A 24258-nucleotide genomic window follows, 5' to 3' on the forward strand; every position below is an offset into this window, starting at 1 on the left:
AGGGGACATTCTCCCTCCAGGAAGTCTTCCCTGTAACCCTCCGACAAGATTAGGTGCCTTCCTTCTGATATCCCAGACACCATCCATCTGATTCACTTAATAGACAAGTGGTGCATCCACCAGGTGCATCCAGTAGGTGCCAATCACTGCTCTAGGCACTGAGCACATGTTTGCCCAAAGTTCCTGCCTTCGTGGAGCTGACATTCCAGCTGAAGACAGACAGCCCCTGACTTACAACTTTACAAGGACGTGAGGGGGATACACATTCAGTAGAAACCATACTTCAAAATCTGAACTTGGCAGGCTAGCGACCTTCGGCACCATCCTCTCTGGTGGAGCTGGGCAGCGGCAACATGCCCAGTCAGCCACGCGGCCACGAGGGTCAACACCGATTCCCTAACAACCATTCTGTACCTATGCTTTGGTGTAGTATTCAATCAATTACGTGAGCAGGTCCACGTTTTATTATGAAATAGGCTTTGTGTCAGACAGTGCTGCCCAGCCATAGGCTAACGTAAGTGCTCTCTGGGCACGCCGTCTTAAGGGCAGCTAGGCTAGGCGGAAGTGTTTGGGAGGGTAGGCATTTTCCTCTTGGGATATTTTCATCTTATAATAGGTTTATCAGATGTGACCCCATCAAAGGTCGAAGAAGATATGCATACAAACTACAGATGTTAGATGGTGAGTGGTATAGAGGAAGATCATGGAAAGAAATGGGTAGGGAATACTGGGTAAGGGCCCACTTTAAATAAAGTGGTAAACAGAAGGCCACACTGAGAGGACATTTAAGCAAAACCCTGGAGGTGGCCAGGAAGTAAATTATAAAATATCTGGAGGAAAAGACCTATGTGGGCCCTGGCTAAAGAATAAGAAGGAAGCCAGCTCACCTCAATTCAGTGAGAGAATGGGAAATCAGTGGATGATGTCAAAAATAAGGGTCCAGAGATCAGGCACTGAATTAATCTGAGAAGATTAAGACTTTTACTCTGAGATGGAGAGCCTTGAGGATTTTGAGCAGAAGTGACAGGATCTGACTTACCTTTTTAAGGCTGCTGTCTTAACAGACGGTAGAATAGCAAGAAAGGAATGAAGAAAACCCAGCAGAAAGCTCTAGCAATAACCAAGCAGCCCAGGTGTATGGAACAGGGAGACAGCTGTGAGGATGCACGAGGTGGTCACGTTCTGGACACACTGTGTGTTTTGAATGTCGGGCCAACAGCTTTGGGTTGAATGTGGACATGGGACAAGAAGAGCGATATGTGCGATATGTTTGGCCCTGGCTCACTGAAACAGTGGACTCGCCCTTCATTAAGAGGAGGACGGAGGCAAGGCCAAGTGTGGGGTCAGGGGGACCCTGATTCTGGGGTGACATAGGAAGTTGAGATGCTTGTTACGCGTCCAAGTGGAAACATCAGGTAGAAATTTGGATACACGCATCCAAAGTTCAGAAGAGGTTCTGGCGGAAGACGTGAGAATTTTCGGCCTATTGATGGTATTTAAGGCAGGAACAGTGGCTGAGGTTGCTACGAGAGCAGGTGCACACAGGGAAGGGCTGGGCCTTGGGCACCCCGACACTGGACACTGGGGGGCTGAGAGGGCTTATTCATCAGGTAGAAGCACAAGTCAATTGTTTACTTTGTCTACTGGAAGTGATCAGTAACGATTTCTTGTTTAGGATAGACCACATTTCTTTTTATCTCTGCATATCTAGCGCACGGCCTGAGCAGTACTTTCTAAGAAAATCACAAGTACACCCCTTAAAAGGCAAAAAGCAGCATTAAAACCAGAATTCAAAGGGCGTGGGTATAAATACTAGTACCCACAATACTGACAGACGGACAAAAATCTCATGAAATACGCAGTGAGAGAAGGTACCATTTATGAACACCTTCAATAGGCCAGGGTGTAAGCAGGGTATTCCCTTATTCCCTGTGTATTATAATCGGTGCCCACAAGACCGGAGAGTGTTTCTCCCAGTTAACCGATGAGAAAACCTAGGCTCCAAATGGGTGAGTGGTGCGCCAGGGCCACACAGCTAGCACGCGGCTGGGCCATTCAAACCCAGACGTGGGCCTCCCATGAGCTGCCTACTCATACCTCTCTGCATCTTTCTCAGCACTCTTACAGGGCCAGTCACACGGGCTATGGAGCTAATGTGCTCCGAACCGGTGAAACCTGGATCTAAGCCGCTTCTGTAAAAAGGGAAACATCACTGAAGAAGCCGGAGAATGTGGGAAAGGGTCCGTGGGCCACAAGACCGAGAGAACCCAGGGGGCTCTGGGGTCATCTGACTACTGACAGTCTGAGGACCCCCAGGACTGTGCAGAACCAGATGGCCGGGTCAGGACTCGGCACCACTGGGCAGCAGACAGAGCAAGGGAAATCGGTGACCACTGTAGGCTTCTGAGCCTTTCTCATAAATCAGCCTAGAATTTAGCATGGATCTCACAGAAAGCGGGGAGAGAGGGAGACCACAAACCACAAGATCAATGCTTTTTCTGATCAACATGAAATAGCATTAGCACTTCCGAAACAAATCTAGGCTCTATAACCCCCCCCAATTATTTGTGGCCCCAAAAAATCATTTCAGAACCACGTCAAAATTTATAGGCACAAGAGCAGTATGTGATCTAAAAAGAAAGCTCTGAGATCAAAGGACATTTTAACTTCAGAAAGATCACATTCATAGGAGTGAATTAAGAGAAGACTCCACTTACATTGTAGCTTCGAAGAGGTTATGTTTGAAAAACACTAACTTGATCTACCCCCTTAAAACTGAAAAAAGAAAAAACCTTGCAGAATCAAATTTCTTTGTAATATTTTTGCTATTATTGTTGGGTGTTGTGGTAAATAAGGCACTTTATATTATTAAGTGTTTCACAATGACCTGAGCTTGTCATTTCCTGTTTTTCTTTTTTTTATTTTTCACTGTGTAGAGAGAGCACAGGCAGGGGAGAGGGGCACAGGAAGAGAAAGAGAATCTTAAGCAGGCTGCACGCATGGCACGGAGCCGGACACAGGGCTCGACCCACAACCCTGGGATCATGACCTAAGTCGAAATCCAGAGTTGGACACTCAACGAACCATTGCTGTTTTAACAAAAGTGTATGCAAGTGAAAAGCTGGACCACTGAAGAAGTGGTGGCAATCAAAGGAAATTAAGAACCAAAAGGTTATCAACGTACACTTAGAAAACCCTACCCTATTGATTCTTTTATTTATTTTTATTTTTTTTAAAATGTTTTTTATTTATTTCTAGGAGAGAGAGAGAGACAGCGTGAGCAGGGGAGGGTGAGAGAGAGAGTCACAGACTGAAACAGGCTCCAGGCTCTGAGCTGACAGTCAGCACAGAGCCCGACGCGGGGCTCGAACCCACAAACCGCGAGATCATGACCTAAGCGAAAGTCGGACGCTTAACCGACTAAGCCACCCAGGCGCCCCCCCTATTGATTCTTTTAAAGTAACATTTTCTGGTTACAGAATTTGAAGAAGTCAGAGAAGTTTTACTTATTGACAGATCATTGTCCCTTGAGGCCTCAAAAGCGAAATTCAAAATTATGTCACCTTTGAAGCAAACTTGATACACAGAAATGGAATTCATGCATAAGTGTCTATTTTTCTATTAAAAGTGTTTCCATAAGCATATACTGCTATTTAAATTTATTAAATATAAAAAGTACTTACATCATTTAAGTAAAAAATTCCTGTATTTTTGGAATACCTAAACTATAAAAAAAATCATATGTCAACCTACCTCATCGTCTAGACTGTAACACGATTTCTTAGGATACAACAAGCAAGGCAGCACCTAGGTGGCTCGGTTGAGCATCCAACTTCGGCTCAGGTCATGATCTCCTGGTTTGTGAGTTCGAGCCCTGCATCAGGCTGTTTGCTGTCACCACAGAGCCTGCTTCAGATCCTTTCTGCCCTACTCTTTCTCTTTGCCCCTCCTGCGCTTATAAGAGCTCGCTCTCTCTCTCAAAAAAAAAAAAAAAAAAGCCCTCTCCTCTTAAAAAAAACAAACAAAACCACACAAGCAGTGCTTGTACAAGACTATGGCAGTATTGTTTAAAACAGCAAAGGATTGGTAAAGACATAAATGTGCATCAGAAGTTAAGGAGCATCCATTAATTAAATGCTATGTGATGATTTCCAAAATACGCCATTCAGTGAAAGAAGTGCAAAACCATGTGTACGGACGACAAAAAGCATGTCCCACATGCATGCGGCGCGTGCACAGGTGCACACAGTCACCTCTGGGGAAGCTGGAAGATGGAGGACAGGGGAGAAGGCTTCTAATTTTTAGTGCTATTGACTTTTGTGTCATGTTTCATGTATCACTTATCTTTTAAAATTTTGATGATTTAACCAAGTTTTTTTTTTTTTTTTTTTTTAATGAGGCTTTAGCTACAGGGTAGCTAAGTAGAGCCTAAAAGTACCTTTAGAATTTCACAGTTTCTGCACGTAGTCTGATACTATTGGAAGCCAATGAAAAACACACTTTTCCTGAAAACATTTGCAATTTAATAACTACTTTTCTAGCTTAAAGGAAAAAAAAACCATTTTCTGTGGCATCTGAATGGCTCAGTCAGCTAAGTGTCCAACTCCTGATCTCATCTCAGGTCATGATCGTGTGATTCGTGAATTTGAGCCCTGCATCAGACTCTGCGCTCATAGTGTGGAGCCTACTTGGGATACTCTCCCTCTCCCCTCTCTGTCCCTCCCTAATTCTCTCTCTCTAAAAAGTACATAAACTTAAAAACATACACAAGTAAAATAAAAATAAAAACAATTTTCTTTAAGCATGGATGTAAAGTTTTTTTTTAATTAAAGGAGAAAATTTGGCAATAACTTCATCATTTTAATGCTTCTTAAATAGAAATCTCCAAAGAAAAATAACTAAAACATCCTTAATTAACCTGTTTTCTGATGCTTTACTATCACACAAGCTATTACCATATAAACTCAAAACAAAAACAAAAACCATAACTAACCAGTGCTTCAGAAGGAAATGCTAACTGTACTGCTTGAAGTAATATATATATATATACATAGTGTATATATATATACACTACAATGTACTTAAGCTAAAAATTTTTTTGTACTAAAAAATGCTAAGCTTCATGACAGGGATGTCCACTCTCACCACTGTTATTCAACATAGTATTCAAAGTCAGCAATCAGACAACACACAGAAATAAAAGGCATCCAAATCAGCACGGAGGTAGTCAAATTTTCACTCTTTGCAGATGACATGATACTCTATAGCGAAAACCCCAAAGACTCCACCAAACAGTGTCTAGAACTGATCTATGAATTCAGCGAAGTCACAGGATATAAAATCAATGCACAGAAATCAGATGCATTTCTCTACATGAATAATAAAGCAGCAGAAAGGGAAATCAAGGAACCTATCCCATTTATAATTGCACCCAAAACTGTAAAATACCCAGGAATAAACCTAACCCAAAAGGTGAAAAATCTATACACTGAAAACTATAGAAAGCTTATGAAAGAAATTGAAGAATACATTAAAAAATGGAAAAATATTGCATGTTCCTGGATAGGAAGGACAAACATTGCTAAAACGTCAATACTACCCAAAGCAATCTACATATTCAATGCAATACCTATCAAAATGACACCAGCATTCTTCATAGAGCTAGAACAAACAATTGTAAAATTTGGATGGAACCAGAAAAGACCCCCAGTAGCCAAAGCACTCTTGAAAAAGAAAACCAAAGCAGGAGGAATCACAACCTCGGACTTCAAGCTGTATTACAAAGCTGTAATTATCAAGAAAGTATGGTACTGGCACAAAAACAGAAATGCAGATCAATGCAACAGAATACAGAACCCAGAACTGGACCCACAAACATATGGCCAACTAATATTTGACAAAGCAGGAAAGAATGTCCATTGGAAAAAAGACAGTCTCTTCAACAAATGTTGGGAAAACTGGGCAGCAACATGCAGAAGAATGAATCTGGACCACTTTCTTATACCATACAGAAAAATAAACTCAAAATGGATGAAAGACCTAGCTGTAAGACAGGAAGCGATCAAAATCCTAGAGGAGTAAGCAGGCAAAAACCTCTTTGACTTTGGCCATGGAAACTTCTTACTCAACAGGTCTCTGGAGTCAAGGGAAACAAAAGGAAAAATGACCTATTGGGACCTCATCAAGATAAAAACCTTTTTTCATGGTGAAGGAAATAATCAGCAAAACTAAAAGGCAAGCAATGGAATGGGAGAAGATATTTGCAAATGACATATCAGATAAAGGGCTGGTAGCCAAAATCTATAATGAACTTACCAAACTCAACACCCAAAAAACAAAGAAATGGGCAAAAGACATGAATAGACACTTTCCTAAAGAAGACATCTAGATGGCTAACAGACATGAAAAAAATGCTCATCACTCATCATCAGGAGAATACAAACAGAAACCATAATGAGCTACCACTTCATACCAGTCAGAATGGCTAAAATTAACAATTCAGGCAATGACAGATTCTGGTGAGGATGTGGAGAAAGAGGAACCCTTTTGCACTGCTGGTGCGGCAAGTGGATGCAAACTGGTGCAGCCATTCTGGAAAACACCATGGAGGTTCCTCAAGAAGTTAAAAATAGAACTACCCTATGATCCAGCAATTGGACTATTAGGTAATTTATTCAAGGGATACAGGTGTGCTATTTCAAAGGGGCACACGCACCCCAATGTTTATAACAGCACTACTGACAACAAAGTATGGAAAGAGCCCAAATGACCACTGATTGATGAATGGATAAAGAAGACATGGTGTGTGTGTGTGTGTTTGTGTGTGTGTGTACGCGCAAGCACGCGAACACATACAATGGAGTATTACTTGGCAATCAAACAGAATGAAATCTTGCCATTTGCAACTATGTGGGTGGAATTAGAGGGTATTATACTAAGCGAAAATTAGAGAAAGACAAGTATCATATGAGTTCACTCATATGTGGAATTTAAGACACAAAACAGATGAACAGAAGGGAAAAGAAGCAAAGGAAAAAGAAAAAAGCCAGGAGGGGCACAAAACATAAGGTTTTATACACACACACCACACACACACACACACACACACACACACACACACACACACACACACAGAGTTGCTGGAGGGATGGGCTAAACTGGTAAGAGGTATTGAGGAGGACATTTGTTGGGATGAACACTGGGTATTACATGTAGTGGATGAATCACTGGATTCTACTCCTGAAATCATTATTGCACTATATGCTAACTAACTTGGATGTAAATTAAAAACAAATAACAACAAGAAAACAATTTCCATACCAATTTTTTCCTTTAGGTCTTAACTGAAGTGACTTCCTTACCATAAATCTTTTTCAATGGCTTTATTACTAGAATATTATCCAACATATTCCTTGTTGTATATTTACTATGGGAGTACTTTGAAAATTCCTTGCTCTGATTATACCGTATATCTATTTTAATTGGAGTGATTTTAAATATTGTAAATGATGTGCTTTGATCATAGCCCTATAAATTTATTTCACTCCTATCCTTTAGAGTTACTTCTGATCTCTACTTATTTAAGTTTTCATTCATATACCTATTTTTTTTTTAATTTTAAGTGTTTTATTCTGAGAGAGACAGTGTGAGCAGGGGAGGGTCAGAGAGACAGGGAGACACAGAATCTGAAGCAGGCTCCAGGCTCTGAGCTAGCTGTCAGCACAGAGCCCGACGCAGGGTTCCAACCCACGAACCGTGCAATCATGACCTGAGCCGAAGTCGGATGCTTAACCGACTGAGCCACCCAGGCATCCCTCATATACCTATTTTTTATTCTCATTTATTCTTGACATTTGTGATTCAGCATTTGAGGTTTTTCATTTTGTCATATCAGCCAAAATACTTCTGCTAAATAGCTGAAAGAAAAAGACTAAATCACCTCACTATACCCCCGCTAATGTCCATTATAATGTTCAAGTATTTCTTCACTAAATAAGCAAATATTTTTTTCATATAAACAACAGAGTTAAGAATGAGTGATTTTACTGAGTGTTCAGTTTAATGTAACCTGTAAAGAAGAAATTGACTTTTGATAGATGACACAAGCAAATTGAAAATAAAAGTGAATGTTAAGTTAAAAATATGCTAAGTTTAACGGCAAGTTAAATACAGTAGTTAACAAAGCTAGGTGAAAACTTTACTGTTAAATTATTTACCAATACTGGCTATTCTAATATGAACCATTATTAATAAGGTTGCTTATACTTAAACTCTTAGAAGGAAATCAGCATATTTATATTTGGTATTAAGGGCTATGCAACTCCTTAGTGACAGAGAACCAAGCTAACAGATAGATATAAAATATTAGCCTGACTCGTGATGAATTTATAACTTTCCCAGGCTGCTGTCCTTGTACCAATGACGAGAACAGCTGCTGGCCAGGTCACTCAAGTCCATACCATGCTTCTTGTTTGCTAATTAGCACCTCCTAGGTGACCTCTAACTTAACTCCCAACTCCTGCAACTTTTATTGCATTTTTTCTCCTGGTATTTATTTTACTTTCTACATCTTAATTTGGGTCCATGTCTCAACCCTGTGACTTAACTACAATTTCCACAATGGAAACAAAGGGTTCTCACCCATATCCTGAAGTCTAATGTGCTCCGCACAAACAGCAAACAGCATTTGCTCCGCAAACCCCTGGGTGTGAATGTGTAAGTCCATCTGTCCATATTAGACTTACCACATTCTGGAAAAAGCCATGCCTCCTTGTCTCCCATGCAGCATGCCTTTCATGACACCATTAAATTGAAGACCTTATAAATTCCCAATGTCTAAGAACTGAAGCACCAGGGCTCACAAATAAAAGTGGTAGAGAACATTTTCTTACCTGTAGGCATCAGACCAGTAATTTAGAAGATATACTTGCTTCCAGTCTTCCTAATGCTGAGAACACCTCAAAAATGTGAATGCTGGCAAACACCTCTAAAGATGGAAAACTACTTTTCCAATGATTACATTCTCTATACATTTTCATGCAAAGCCTTTGATACAGCCTATGTCCCCAAATTTTTTATAAACATCCTTAAAGCATCAGCATAGACTGGAATGTAATGCGGCCCAGCATATTAAACTCTTTATAAAGCATACAGATGATTAGGTTCTGGGTTCTAATTCTAGGTTTTATACTATCTAGTATCAAATTTGCAAATATTATTTAAAAAGTAAACAGACCAACTGAATTATGATTTCCTCTTGCATACACTGAAAGATTTTATATTTTCTGTAAGTACTTTTAAAACCTACAAATTAAGAAGGTGCAAATTCTACATTTAACCCATATACCAATGGTAAGCTATTAGATATTAAAGTCAGTGGGGGAGGAAAACGACCCATCCACTATAACTTCAAATACCAAAAGATTATATTTCTTTACATTCAAAAACTTTTATGGCCTAAAAATTAAACATAACAAGCAAAAACAAGAAGGAAGAAACCACTAACATATCATCTGAGCATAAACAGATGAATCAAGTCATACCTTTAGCAAAAGCTATAGTGATGAAGCATCATCAAATCTCAACTTGGAAAAACCTTTAAAAATCTCCCCAGTAAGCTGTTCAAAGCTGTCACAGCAGGTGACTAACTGCATATGTGTATTCTGAGATAATCCTCATGGAGCTGTGTTAGGGTAAATCATAGAACCCCTTCATAATGATCTGAAAGACCCCTTTCTTAACCCCTTAAAACCTATTTAAAAAACAAAACAAAACAAGAAAATCTTTAAGTTTCTCCCAGTCATTACAGTATGAGGACCAGCAAGAAGCAGAAACGACATTCACACAACTGTTGTAAGCACACTGTGCACTAGTAGTTTTCAACTATGAACAAGTATTAGTGTTTCAAAGTACACAGATATGAACCCTGGGTCAGGCATTACACTCTGGGGAAGACAATGCAACTGGAATCTAAGTTTCTAAGCCAGATTCCAGAGAAACGCTCTGAAACAGACCACCAGATTTAGAACTCTGAAACTGTTTATAAAAACCAGAGTCCAGGAGGGCCTAAGACCTGTAATTAGAACTCAGAATCCAATCCACTTGTTCCTGAATGTCTTTCATTTCTGGTTCTCTTTTTGAGCCCATGAAGAACCTCTCCCCAAAAGGTCACAGATAGAATAATAAAAACAGTCCCCAAAGAGGTCATTTGGAAAATGAGCAGAAGAAAAAATATTAACTACACATAGCAAATATGAAAGCAAACTACGTCTGCATGTTTCGTTTAAATTCTCAGAAGATAGTGATATAATTCTTTATCATGACCACAGCCTTTCTTTGAGCTAATTTCCTGCATGTGAAGTTGCTCTATTTAGCTTTCCTTCTCCTCTGTACTTCCTAGTACACCTCACACAGCAGCATGAATTCTCTTTCGGAGCAAGGTTTAGTTATTGTTCCCTTAGTAATTGCATTCCCCCAAAGCACCAGATGTCCTCAAATCAAACTAAACCACCTCAGCAAAGGATTCAAGCCTCCATAAATCCCTGGCCCAGCCCACCCTAGCTTTACTATAGTCGACACACAATGAATCACATTTTCTATTCCAGTCAAGACAGCCTACTCTTTCTAGACCCTCACCACTGTACATAGTAATTCTTCTGCCCTGCCTCTTTTCAGTAACACGCTCATCAAAAATTTTTTTCTCTTTAAAAATGCGGAGACTGAAGGCACAGGCAAAAAAAAAAAAAAAAAAAAAAGATAAATTTACTTCATTAAAATTAAAAGCTTTTGTGCAACAAAAGATACTATTAATAGCAGGAAAAGACAACCCATAGGATGGGAGAGAATATTTGCAACTCCTGTATCTGGTAAGGGATTCATAACCAGAATATATAAAGAACTCCTACAACTTAAGAACAAAAAGTAAACAACTTAATTTAAAAGTAGACAAAACATGAATAAACACTTCTGTAAAGAAGATCTACGTGTGGTGAATAAGCATATGGAAAAGATGTTCAGTATCACAGAGAAATGCATCGTAAGGACATGCGAATCAAAACCACAATGAGATACCACTTCACCCATTAGGATGGCCATTCTTTAAAAAACCAAAAAATAACAATTGCTGGTGAGGATGAGGAGAAGCTGGGGCCCTGACGCACTGCTGGTGGGAATGTAAAATGGTGCTACTGCTGCACAAGATAGTATGGTGACGCCTCAAAAACTTAAAACAAAATTAATGTATGATTCAGCAATTCTATTTCTGGATATGTACCCCAAAGAACTGAAAACAGGGACCTGAACAGGTGTTTGTATATCAACAAACACAGCAGCCCTGTTCACAAGTCAAAATGTGGAAATAATCCAAATGCCCGTGGACTGACGGATTAAAAAAATGTGGCATATATAAACAATGGAATATTATACAACCTCTAAAAAGAGTGAAATTCTGCTACATAACAGGGATGAGCCTTGAAAACATTATGCTAAATGAAGTAAGAGATACAAAAGGACAAATGTTCTGAATCACCCAAATAGTCAAATTCAGAGAGACAAAATGCAGGATGGGGGTAACCAGGATAGGAAGGCAGAGGAATGGGGCGTCAGCTCTCTAAGGGCAAAGGCTGTCTGGGATGATGAATAAGTTCTGGAGATGAATAGTGGGGACAGCTGTACAACATGAAGGTACTTAATGTCACTGAACTGGACGCTTGAAAATGGTTAAAATTTTATATGTATTTCATCAATTAAAACAAACGAAGATTCAACTGAAAGCTAACTCCATGAAACTTCTCAGTGTTCAATACAGAGATTACTAATTACTCTACGTGACCGGTTTGTCAGTAGGGTATAAAATCAATCTTACTATGAAGTTAGAAAAATTTTCACAATTAGGCACTTGTTTAAGGCTATCTTTAAGTACAGTGTTTAAACTGTGATGTCTGCAGTAAAAATTAAGTAATTTATCAGAGAACAAGCAAACTTGGGAGACTACACCATGTGTTCTTATCCTTGGCCTTATTCACTGCTCTTCTTCTACTGATTTTCTGTACGCTGTAGTACTTGCCTTCATCTTACAGCTGTATCTTTTATCCAAAATAGCTAAAATTTCAAAGTAAATAATTACATAAATGGCACAATGGCCAGTCTAATGCCGGACTTGAATTACACAGACCTTTCAGTACAAACCAAAGGAAAGGGAGGGAGGAGGAACGGTCTTCTAAAACATACATGCATTTCTAGGTCTAACACATAAGTTATGGCATTTTAACTTGCAAAAAACTAAAAGGGGTATCACAGCATACGTTATAAACACAGCAGAAGAATTTCACATAATAAATCCATGTTTCATCAACAGGAACTTTTCTTTCCAAGCATCATCACATAAATCTGCGAGGCTCTGATGCCGTATTACTAGGAAGATGGACATTGGCTATTTAGGCTCAGTGACACAGACAGAAACCAGCATCGCTACTTTGAGGAACACACTAAATGGCATGCATAAATATCAAACTGAATCTTAATTTTTTAAATGATCATTAAATAAAAGTGGACAAGTAGAACAAAGTAACAAAAGTAATACATTACGAAGATGGAAGCTAACCGACGTGATGAAGCACGGAGGAATCTGGGCATACAAATAACATGAACCAGCAAAGCGGACCTGCACCTTAAAAGAAATCTAGTATTTTCACAGATTCATTCGAACGCCCTAAGGGCTAAGATAAATTAGTATCTGAAATTCCACATTTTAAGATAGGCCAAAACGAAAGGCCACAGTCATTCTCTTCTCATCTTGCTTCTGTATCTTACAATCTACCATATAAAAATGTAGTGGCTCAATGAAGGTCTGTGAATAAGAGTCTGGAACCATTTAGTAGCTAAAAAAACTCCAGAGCCAGGCATAAACCTGAATTTACAAGATGTGCCATTGGGTAATTATCTTTTAACCTTAAAATTCTATGGTCAGTGATGAATACATGAACTCCTAAAGCAGTATATATAATCTGAAATTGGGTAACTTTGTATCACAGTTTTTCAGTGAAGTCGAAATACCGAGGCAACAAAGCAAGGAGTCATGATCTTTCCAGAAGGAAAATGGCAACTCTTAAAACCTTGAAAGATGGACATATTAAGAAGTAGGCCCACGAGGGAAAAAAAATGGGACATCGGATTAATTAACTGGAAAAGTCAAGGATGGGACTGTGGTAAGCTCTGATACGTGAAACACTATTGTGAAACAAGGCTTCCTCACCACTGGTCAGTGTAGAATGTGAAGGTTACCTTGACATTTCATGAAGTCACAACATCTGCAGAATCCACTGAATTTTTGAAATGTACTGTCCTTTTACATGAGTAATTGAGAGATTATCTTCTAATGACAAAGTACAGAATAAGACAATGTTGAAATTCTGTTCACTTAGGACAAACCTAAGAGAGGGCTGGGCCTGCCGGTAATAGCTCCATATATAAATGATTTCCCTTACCCTTAATTAAGAATATCTAAACTTTGGTTTGCTATCAGCTCAGGAAATTAATGAGAAAGGCAGTAATTCTTTCTACTTAAAACTTAAAAGTTTGAAGCTTTAGATGTTAAATTTTAAGAACTCTTTTTTCTCATGAATACACATAATGGGATGCTTTGGGATCTAAAAAGTTTTTAGCTTCAGTTGTAAAAATATCACTAATCAACAAGATAATTGAACTTGAGACAGGAAGTAGTGGGCATTTTTTATTTTTAATCCTAACATTAGTATTGAAATGGTTCTCTAATGATCATCAGGAGGGAGGGTTCCAGTCGAGCCTAAGACAACTCTGTAACGGGAATTCTAGTTCTTAAAGAAAAACTCTAACTAGATATAAAATAATCTTATAATATTCTGTTTTCTGATAGGATCAGAAGAAATCACTACCTACCTGTAAGAAAAAAATAATAAAATGACAGGTAAGTATTACTATAAATTGAGAGTCACCTCACTTTTCCTTTTGGAATCCATGACTCACTTAAAATGAATAATCTTTATGTTAAAAACTGGCAAGAAGCTTTTTAAAGGACAATAACTTTCTAAATTTATGGTAACTGCTCTGTAATGTCACTTGAAAATAAAAATATGTAGTTAAATAAAAGCACTTATTAGTATATAGTTCTTTAAAGAACAATAGTGTTTTTATAGCAAGATCAATCTGTGACAATGAAACTGTATCTTCCTTAGGAGAAAGAAACTATAAACAATATACAATTAAAGCAATGATTAGAAATCCTAAATGATTTTGTTATCAAGAGAGTCGACTTAATGATTCTTCACAGAATTAACAATCACTATTATTTCCATACCAAATGAGGTACAATCTGGGGGAAAGATAAATCTGTGAGAATTTTGAAAGTTTTCCCTATCCACTTCTCATTTTTAAGATGTGATGATTCATGGGCCTAATAAAGATTATGATTTTCAGAATTATACAGAAAAATCCATGTTAAATAACAACAGTGGACCTTGAAGGCATGAGCTTTTGTCACTTTATTGTTAACCAATGAATGTTATCCAAAATTATAGATGTAACTGTAGCTTAATTGTACAACACAAAATTATGCTCATGGTAAAACCTGCTGGAATTTACCAAATACTCATTCATATATTTTTACATTGCTAGATGAGCACGTGCTCTCAATTGCTAATAATAAAAATCATAACTGGCTTAATCGCTATGAAAACCCATATTGCAAATAGTTGTTTCCTGTTTAGAAAAATTCACACAGCTTTAAAAATGGATTAAATCCATTTTAATCCTAATCTACAAATAGATTATAAACAGCAAATATAACTGGTAAATTTTCAACACTGATATCAAACTGATGCAGCAATGGTAGTGCACACGATTCAAAATGTAGAAAATGAACAGAAATCCAGTGGAAATCCACATTTTCACCTCTTAGGGCAACTGCTTGGCCGCTCTGGAAAAGCGAGCACGGCCGCGAGAGCAGGACGGGCCGGGCGCACCACCGCTCCCGCCCACGTGCTCAGGCAGAAACTCTCTTCCACGGGGTTTTGAAGCATGTGCACAACCACCACACAACAGTCACGTCAAGGTTATCAACCAGTTATCTCTTGTCCTACAGAGTCCAAAAATATATTAAATGCAACCTTTCCTTTCCCTATGTCTGCCCAGATTAATCCTTTTAAAGTCAGCAAAATCAAAAAAAGCACAAGAGATATTTTCAGACACAACTTGAATCTACTGTGCATGAAAAATGCTTAACAAATGGCAATTTTAATAGATAAATGTAAATTTGAGTGCATAATACCACATGAAAAGTAGCTGAACCACACAGAGAAAACAAGGCTTTCCTCATCTCCAAGTCTAGATGTTTTACAATAAAGAAAATGTTAGAACATGTGAGTATTAGAACATCTTTCAAACTGGAAAGATTTCTTAAGACATAATTGAACTTAATATAACCTAAAATTATAATTTCTAAAATAGGATCAACAAACCAAATTTAAGTATTTTTAGTTAGAGAACGAAAAAATAAGCACGATTTAGAAACCAAATCTGCTAAAATGATTATGTAACAATTATATCAAGAAATGAAGGTACAGACATTCATATGCAACAAGGGCAAAACTCTCTCTTTCTCTCTCTCTCTCTCTCGCACACGCGCACACACACACTCTTCCTCAGACACAGAACACCCTCCAGGAAGATAGTATACCAGCAAGAGCTTACAATTTTCATATAAATCAGAGTCCTACAATTCAGCTCAACAAAAAGGCAGTTAAAAAGTGTAGCACTCTAAGATATTCTGAAGGCAAAGGAAATCTCAGAAATGCTCCATGACTGACAGTACTGGTGTGTGTTAGAGAACACAGCTCACACACTTCGCTGTGTTGGAAAAGCCAGTCATCGCAGGTGTAGTAGTGAGGTAGTGTTACTGTCCCCTCCCTGGGACTGATGTTTGCAAATGCTGCCCTTAAATAAAAGCCCAAGGCTTTTTAAAATGAGTATAATCAATTACCAACAAATGGATTTTTTTTTAAACATGTTTGTCTACATCAATCTTTGAAAGAAAAGACTTTTTAAACCTTTTGGAGACAACTGGTATTTGCAGGTAGTATTTCATCAATAAATTCTCCTCGGGAACTACCACCTGCCGTCTACACCTTTGTGAATGGCAGGCAAAGAAAACCAAAGGATGGCAGGCGATGAAACACCAATCCATTCAGCTATCAAAGATAACTAATTAAGCAAGTATCAAATATCCAATAATGTAAGCAAACTGGGTTTTAAAAAACATTAACCACCAGCTGCATATTACACTATTAGTTATTCTAATCCTTTTCATGATTCATAGCGGTCTTCCCGGTCTTCTACACAATTATCAAAGACTGTCCACCCTGTCCTACCTTCATTCTGACCACTGCCAATGATCTATCTGATGGCAGAATTATGGCTATCGGCATGGTGAGATACGATAAGGGCACATCAAGGAAATCTGAGTGAGACAGAATGTGGAAATACACACAGGTAAACTATGGAAGGGTCAAAAGAAAACCGAGTGCTCTACGCAAACTCTCATTAAGTCGCCATCATCCTTTGAAATGTACAAAGTGCTTAAATCACACATACACATTTGTCAAACATGATAATTAGTGTTAATCTTCAACAGAAAAAAAAATGGAAACTGAAAATGTGAAAAGAGGTGATGGAACACTGTTCTCCATTCCCTGGCCCAAAAGGAAAAGGAAATCAAGCATGACATCACACTGCCTCAATGCTGAAGGGTTCCCTCAAGGAGGTCTTTTAGCCACCACAGTCAACTGGTGTAAGTGCTTTGGCAAGGTGGGGTGCATTCCATCACATCTGCAAAGGCCTGCTTTTCTCTGTTGGTGGTTCAGCTTATGAAGAACATGTATGCAAAATAACAGCTCTCACATTGCTTCAAACTCATCGATGCGCTGCTTTGTGTTGCCCTGTCGGATCTGCCGGAGAGTCTTGTACTTATCACGGCCTGCTTTAACGTTCTCAGCATGAAGCACATCATTTTGTGTTTTCTTGGTTTCATCTCTGGCCTGGGCTAATTCTGAACTTAGCGCCTATGTTTAGAAAATAAAAACAATGATTATTATCTTTTCTCAGAGTTTAAAAAGCGTATGAAAAAGGTTTAAAGACAAAAATACACATATACAAAAAAGTCAGATTTGTTGTATTAAGATTTACATTGTCATATGATTTCTTTAAAATGTGTAAATTTAAAAAATAAAAAAACCACGAAGTGTGTAAATTTGTTTGGTAGTAGTAGAGGTGGTGGTTAGGGAGGAATACCCATGGCCTTTCACTTCTACACTCATCAGCTGTGATGATTTTGTATATTATTCTAAATTTCCTTAACTTTCTTTATATAATACTTGAAATGCCTTACAAAAGGTCAGTGTAGACATATAGGATGTTATTTTAATATCTAAAGTCTCATGAGAAGCTTTCTCCAAAAGCCTTAATGTATTTATTGCAATTATCGCTTCATTTTCTTTTCTTAATATTCAAAGATTTCATCAATTAAAAAAATCAGAGAACTTATCTAGAAAAAAGGTCAAATAAAATTAAAATTTCCTACTTTGATCTAATTATGTGCTTTATATAAACCTACCTCTCGGAATTATGAAACCTGAACAAATAATCCAGAGTATGCAGTGTCACGCAGATAGTCTATTAAATTATGTTGCTTTTTAATGTATATTTTACTGGTTAAAAATTAAATTCATCTGTCATTTAGAGACAGCACCAAAATACTTTCCACATTTTAACACTGAGTTAAGCTGTAATTAAAGAATAACTTACCACTTAAGGCCTAATTACCCAAGGCTAACAAACATTTGCTACAATGGAAGAAATCAAACAGTGTGACTCAGGCCGCACAATCACAAACCAATCACAAGGCTAGCTAGGGGTAAAGGCTTAAAAAAAACCCGGAAATGTTCCTTTTTAGTAAGTCTGTCTTTTATTAAATGGGGAAAATGCTCACTGTACTATAAATGTACACACAACTGTAAATATGAAATACCTGGAGTTGCTTTTTAACACGCTCATTCTTCTGTGTTTCTGTGACACGCTCCTCTTCACTCCTGTGGTTCAGCACCCCGTCGTTTGCTAATTCCGCACTGGCCTCTGCACTGTTCTCATCATGCTCATCGTGTTCGTTTTCTGTCGGAGGAATGACTGGCGGTGGTGGAGGTGGAGGGGGCGCAGACATCACAGTTTTTAACTCCTCTTTGGTCTTTTCCAAGTCTTCCTGGGCTGCAAAAGCCTGAACATTAAAAAAAAGTTAATCAGCAACTTCCTTCGAAAACTGGTAATGAAGAGAACCAAGTTATCGTTCCTTCCTAATAGAAACTATACTTCAGGGTAACAAAAACAAGCCCGACTGATGAAAGCTCTATTTTTATGGAGGAATGCCAGTGGGCAAGAGTGGCAGAATGAAAACACATCACTAAAATTGTTAACTCTGGCAAGAATGATCAAATGTTGCTAAACTTGGTATGCAAATAGTTGATGAGAAATGCTATCAGCCGAATCCCAAATGCCACACCTAAGAGATCCCATTTTAGCCACAAGGGGGAGCACCTGTCAAGGGAGAAACTCACTCTATTCTAGCAACCAGTTAAAATCACTAGTGGTAGGTTAACAAGATATTCAGTGTCTTGTGAGATGATACAACAGGAGGTATTCAACACCAGCAACTGTCTGGGTGGTGTACTGTGTTGCTGTGCCTGGAAAATCACACTGCTGTCCTGGTGTAATTATTAATAAGAATACCTTTCACTCTAAAAAGTGTTCTAATTTGGGTGATAAATTATATGGAAGTCTCACCTGTGAGGCACTGTAGCCAAAAACTTTTTAACTTGAATCCTTCAAGATTTTAGGTCTATCTTCCAGTTTACGGGAAATATTGACCATAAAAGGACAACTGAATGACACCACGAGGAAGCGAAGAGACAAAGGAGAAGGGACAATCTACAGGTCCTTCCAGGAATTCAGCATCATAAAAAGGAATGTCCTACTTTAAAAGAGACAGAGCAAACCTACACAATGCAAGGTCCTAATGTGGACACTGGCCTGGCAAATTAGCTATAAAAGATGTTGGGTCAATTCTCAATATATTCTGCCCAGAAATAAACCCACATATTTATAAATAAATAAATATGATCAATTAATTTACAACAAAGCAGCCAAGAATATACAATGGGGAAAGGATGGTCCCTTCAATAACTGCTGGGAAAACTGGAGAGATACACGCAAAAGAATGAAACTAGGCCACTATCTTATAGCGTACACAGTATCCACTCAAAATGACCACAGACTTGAAAATAAGACCTAAAACCATCAAACTCCTGGAAGAAAACATAGGGAGCAATCTCCTTGACATTGGTCTTGGGAAAGAGTTTTTGGATTTGATACCAAAAGCAAAAACTAAACAAATGGGACATCAAATTAAAAAGCTTCCCTACACAGCAAAGGAAACCATCAAAAAAAAAAAAAAAAAAGGCAACCTACTGAGTGGAAGAAAATATTTACAAATCATATATCCAAAATATATAAAGAATTCAAACAACACGGTAGTTATAGGACAATCTGATTAAAAAAATTCAGAGGGTCTGAATAGACATTTTCCATAGAAGACATACAGATGGCCACCAAGGCACATGAAAAGGTGCTCAACATCAGTAATCACGGAAATGCAAATCATAACTACAATGAGATATCACTCCCGCACCACTCAAAATGGCTTTTATAAAAAAGAAAAGAAACAGCAAGTGCTGGCAAGGCTGTGGAGAAAAGGGATGCTGTGTGCACTATTAGTGACCATGTAAACTGGTACAGCTATTATGGAAAACACAAGTTTCAAGAAGTTTTTCTTCAAAAAATTAAAAACAGAACTACCATATGATCCAGCAATTCCACTTCTAGGTATTTATCCCCCCAAAATGAAAACGCTAACTCAAAAAGATATATAATACCACCATGTTCAGTGCAGCATTATTTTTAACAGCCAGGATATGAAGCAAGCTAAGCACCCATCGATGGATGATGAAAGTGCTGTGTACACACAACACACACACGAATACTATTCAGCCACACAAAAGAAGAAAAGCTCGCTGTCTGTATCAACATGGAACTTGAGGGCACTACCTTAAGTGAAATAAGTCAGATAAAGACAAATACCGTATGATCTCATTTATATGTGGAATCTAAAAAAGAAAAAATTAAACTGATAAAAAATTGAGAACAAATTCATAGTTACCAAGAATGGGGGGTGGCGGGGAGGGTGGGGAGTGAGCCAACGGGAGGAGAGGACTGAAAAGTACAAACTCCCAGCTGTAAGATGAAGAAGTCGTGGGGATGTAATGTGCAAACAGCATGGAGACTACAGTCAGTAATATTGCGTTGTACATTTGAAAGTTGCTAAGAGTGAACCTTAAAAGTTTTCAAGACAAGATAGGGCGCCTGGGTGGCTTAGTCGGTTAAGCGTCCGACTTTCGCTTAGGTCATGAGCTCGCGGTTCGTGGGTTCGAGCCCCGTGTCGGGCTCTGTGCTGACTGCCAGCTCAGAGCCTGGAGCCTGTTTCAGTCTGTGACTCCCTCTCTCTCTGACCCTCCCCTGCTCACGCTGTCTCTCTCTCTCTCCTAGAAATAAATAAAAATATTAAAAAAAAAAAAAAAAGTTTTCAAGACAAGAAAACAAATTATAACTATGTATGGTGATGTGTGTTAGCTCATTTCACCATACATATAGTACCAAATAATGAAGTTGTACACCTGAAACTAACATAATATGTCCATTATATATGAAGTTAAAAATTTCTATGAATACAGTCTAATACAGATGAGATGAAAAGTGACTAAAATGGAAGAGTATGATATGATCTCACTTTGAACACATATATGTGTACATTATACAAACACGCAAAAAGGAAAAGAACGTGGAAGGATCTGCACTAAAGTGTTACGATAGTGATCCTGGTTTGCGGGATTATAATTTTCCATTCGTGTCATTTCCTCATTTGTATAGTTCATAGGATTTACCTCTGTGGTGCTATTTTCATTTATTTACATTTTTATTTTTATTTATGTACATTTATTTATTTTTAACAATTATTCCCACCAAATCATCCTTCATCATTCTATTTTTTTTAATGTTTTATTTATTTCAGAGAGAGAGAGACAGACAGATAGACAGACAGTGTGAGCAGGGGAGGTTCAGAGAGAGAGGGAGACACAGAATCTGAAGCAGGCTCCAGGCTCTGAGCTGTCAGCACAGAGCCTGACGCGGGACTGGAACCCACAACGTGAGATCATGACCTGAGCCGAAGTTGGACGCTTAACCAACTGAGCCACCCAGGCGTCCCTATTAATGTACTTTTATTTTATTTTATTATTGTTTTTTTTTTAATGTTTTATTTATTTCTAGGAGAGAGAGACAGCGTGAGCAGGGGAGGGTCAGAGAGAGAGGGAGTCACAGACTGAAACAGGCTCCAGGCTCTGAGCTGGCAGTCAGCACAGAGCCCGACGCGGAGCTCGAACCCACGAACTGTGAGATCATGACCTAAGCGAAAGTCAGAAAGTCGGACGCTTAACTGACTAAGCCACCCAGGCGCCCCCCTATTAATGTACTTTTAAAGCTTATTTATTTTGAGAGAAACAGAGACAGCAGGAGTTGGGGAGGAGTAGATAGAGGAGAGGGAAACTCCCAAGGAGGCTCTGAGCTGCTAGCACAGAGGCCGATTTGGGGCTCAAACTCACGAAACTGAGATCATGACCTAAGCCGAAGTCAGATGCTCAACTGACTGAGCCATCCAGGTGCCCCTTTATTTATTTTAAACATTTATTTCTGAGGGGCGCCTGGATGGCTCAGTCAGTTGAGTGTCCGACTTCAGCTCAGGTCATGATCTCACAGTTCGTAGGTTGGGGGCCCGCATCAGGCTCTGTGCTGACAGCTCAGAGCCTGGAGCCTGCTTCAGATTCTGTGTCTCCCTCTCTCTCTGACCCTCCCCTGCTTATGCTGTCTCTATCTCAGAAAAAAATAAAAACATTAAAAAAAAATTTTTTTATACATTTATTTCTGAGAGAAAAAGAGAGAGAGAGAGTGCGCACATGAGTGGGTGAGGGGCAGAGAATGAGTGGGACAGAGGATCCAAACTGGGCTCCATACAGACAGCAGACAGCCCAATGCAGGGCTCGAACTCACAAACTGTGAGATCATGACCCAAGCTGAAGTCAGATGCTTAACTGAATCATCCAGGCACCTCTTTTTTTTTTGTTGTCTCTGTTGCTTTTTCTTTTGTTTTTAAAGAAGTTTATGTGTCTCTGTGAAATTCTAATAGTGTAATAGGTTAAGAGTTCTTGCATTTTTGAGAGATATATATACACACACACACACACAATTTTCAATACATCAAAACTTCTCTGTGAAATTTAAACTGCTACAAAGAAAATTTAAGAGTGAAAGGAAACCATATTCACACACATTGTAGAAGAGTCATATGACTATACACCTTTGGGTAAAAAAGCTATTATGGCTGCATTTAAGAGTTAACCTTTAGTTAAAGTTTGGGTTAAGCTCTGATTTTTCACTTGTGAACTATTTCAATAATAGGGACTTCATCTACTTAGGAACTTACACTAGGTATCTCAGTATGTATCATAGTCACTGAATCCTTCTAATTCAACTTTATATTCGTTATGTGGTTGCCATGCCCTTTGGAATCTCTCAGCAATCTCTGCTCCTCCTTATTCTCAGGTAATCCTACCTCTTAGATTAAGCCATCTTCCACATCGACCGCCATGTTATTTTTTATAAAACCGTACCTAATCATGTTATAATCCTGTTTTGGCATCTTCAAAGTCAAATGTCTACAGACACCCCCTATCATCTTGCCATTGACTTAAAACTAAAGCCCTTCATAGCTTAATTTCCTCTCTAACGCCCCAAGCCCACATCTCTCACTATTTCTGAACCAATACTCTAAAGCCCTGCTTGCTTCCTGGTTGCCCTTAGAATCTGCCATGTACTTGTAAGCTTCCTATACTCATTCACTTCTCTCTGTCTGCAGTCTCTAACCACTCCCAAAACTGAATTTATCATTCAAAACCCAGCTTAAACTTCTAAGGGTTCTCCCCAAACATGCCTCATTCCCACAGAAATTAATCACCTCGTCCATGCTCCCAAACACTGGGCTTCCATCAATAGATTAGTAATTACTACAATACAAACACATTCGTACACACAGGTATCTTTGCCAATCTAAATCGTGACGTATCTTATATCCATCTCTATAAACTCAGCATAATGGTGGGTACAAAAGAGATATTCAATAAATGACACCAAGCGAAGAAATAAACGATCACCTTGTGTTGCCACTCAGTAGCTTCCTCTTCCTTTTTCTTCTTGGCTTCTTCTAAAAGTGCAATCTTGGCAGTGAATTCGGCAAGTTCTGCTGCCTAAAATAAACGAGGCAATTACCAATACTAAAAATATGTATTTTCAAAAGTTTCTATTTTGTCAACAAAGCTTTCATGTACATGTTTCAACTGTTTTACATGTTTCTCTGATAGTCTTTCATTTAAAAAAAAAAAAGGAAATGTTTACATCATAAATATCTTACCTATACTATAATGAACTAATAAGGAGACAAAGTAAAAATGGTTTTATTATAGGCAAGTAGGTGTTCCTGTTTCAGCAGCAGGAACTTAGAATGTGCAATTCTGGAGCTATTTTTAAACTTTGATCAATACAGTATTTGCTAAAGCCTACAAAGAAAAAAATTAAATAACGCTTTTTAGTTTAAAGAGCATGTTGTCAAATAATCTTATCAGATTCCCCAACAATCCTATGCGGTGACATAACTCCTGTTTTCAAAGGGCAGGATGTGAGGGAGGCTTAGAAAGACTCAAGGACACAGAGCAAGTCAATGTCTGAACCACTATTTAATTCTAGGATCTTTTAAATGTCATGCCTACGTAGCATGTGCACGTCCACTAAACAAACACAAAGACCCCAATGAAGTAAGGCCCGTGGTTATAAGAGGAATTAGAACACATGGTCAATTTATCTAAAGTAAAACACACCAGTGGTTTAGGGAAAGTTTAAGTAAATCAGAAATCTTTTGTTAGCAACAGGCTCCATTTATCTTTTATGGTCTCAGTTTTAGGGTTTTTTTTTTTTTTTTAATAATAAAGGCAGAAATAAAATGTATAGGTTTATTTCCAA

General features: G+C 38.4%; 1 protein-coding gene across 2 annotated transcripts in view; it reads right to left on the minus strand.

Moving 5' to 3' along the window:
* The window catches only part of RDX (radixin), a 95394-nt gene that overhangs the window by 15221 nt on the left and 55915 nt on the right, over positions 1-24258 (minus strand). The window contains exons 11-13 of one of the 2 annotated variants that reach the window (XM_039229141.1): positions 23397-23489; positions 18056-18298; positions 16930-17090 (exon numbers count right to left, since the gene is read on the minus strand). In XM_039229141.1, the coding sequence (XP_039085072.1) occupies positions 16930-17090; positions 18056-18298; positions 23397-23489 (497 nt within the window). Of the gene's footprint in view, positions 1-14492; positions 17091-18055; positions 18299-23396; positions 23490-24258 lie in introns of those variants that run through there. The other variant, XM_039229140.1, reaches the window with a different exon arrangement.

The sequence above is a fragment of the Hyaena hyaena genome, unplaced genomic scaffold (assembly GCF_003009895.1).
Source record: "Hyaena hyaena isolate Hyena2069 unplaced genomic scaffold, ASM300989v1 scaffold_36, whole genome shotgun sequence".
Lineage (NCBI taxonomy): Eukaryota > Metazoa > Chordata > Mammalia > Carnivora > Hyaenidae > Hyaena > Hyaena hyaena.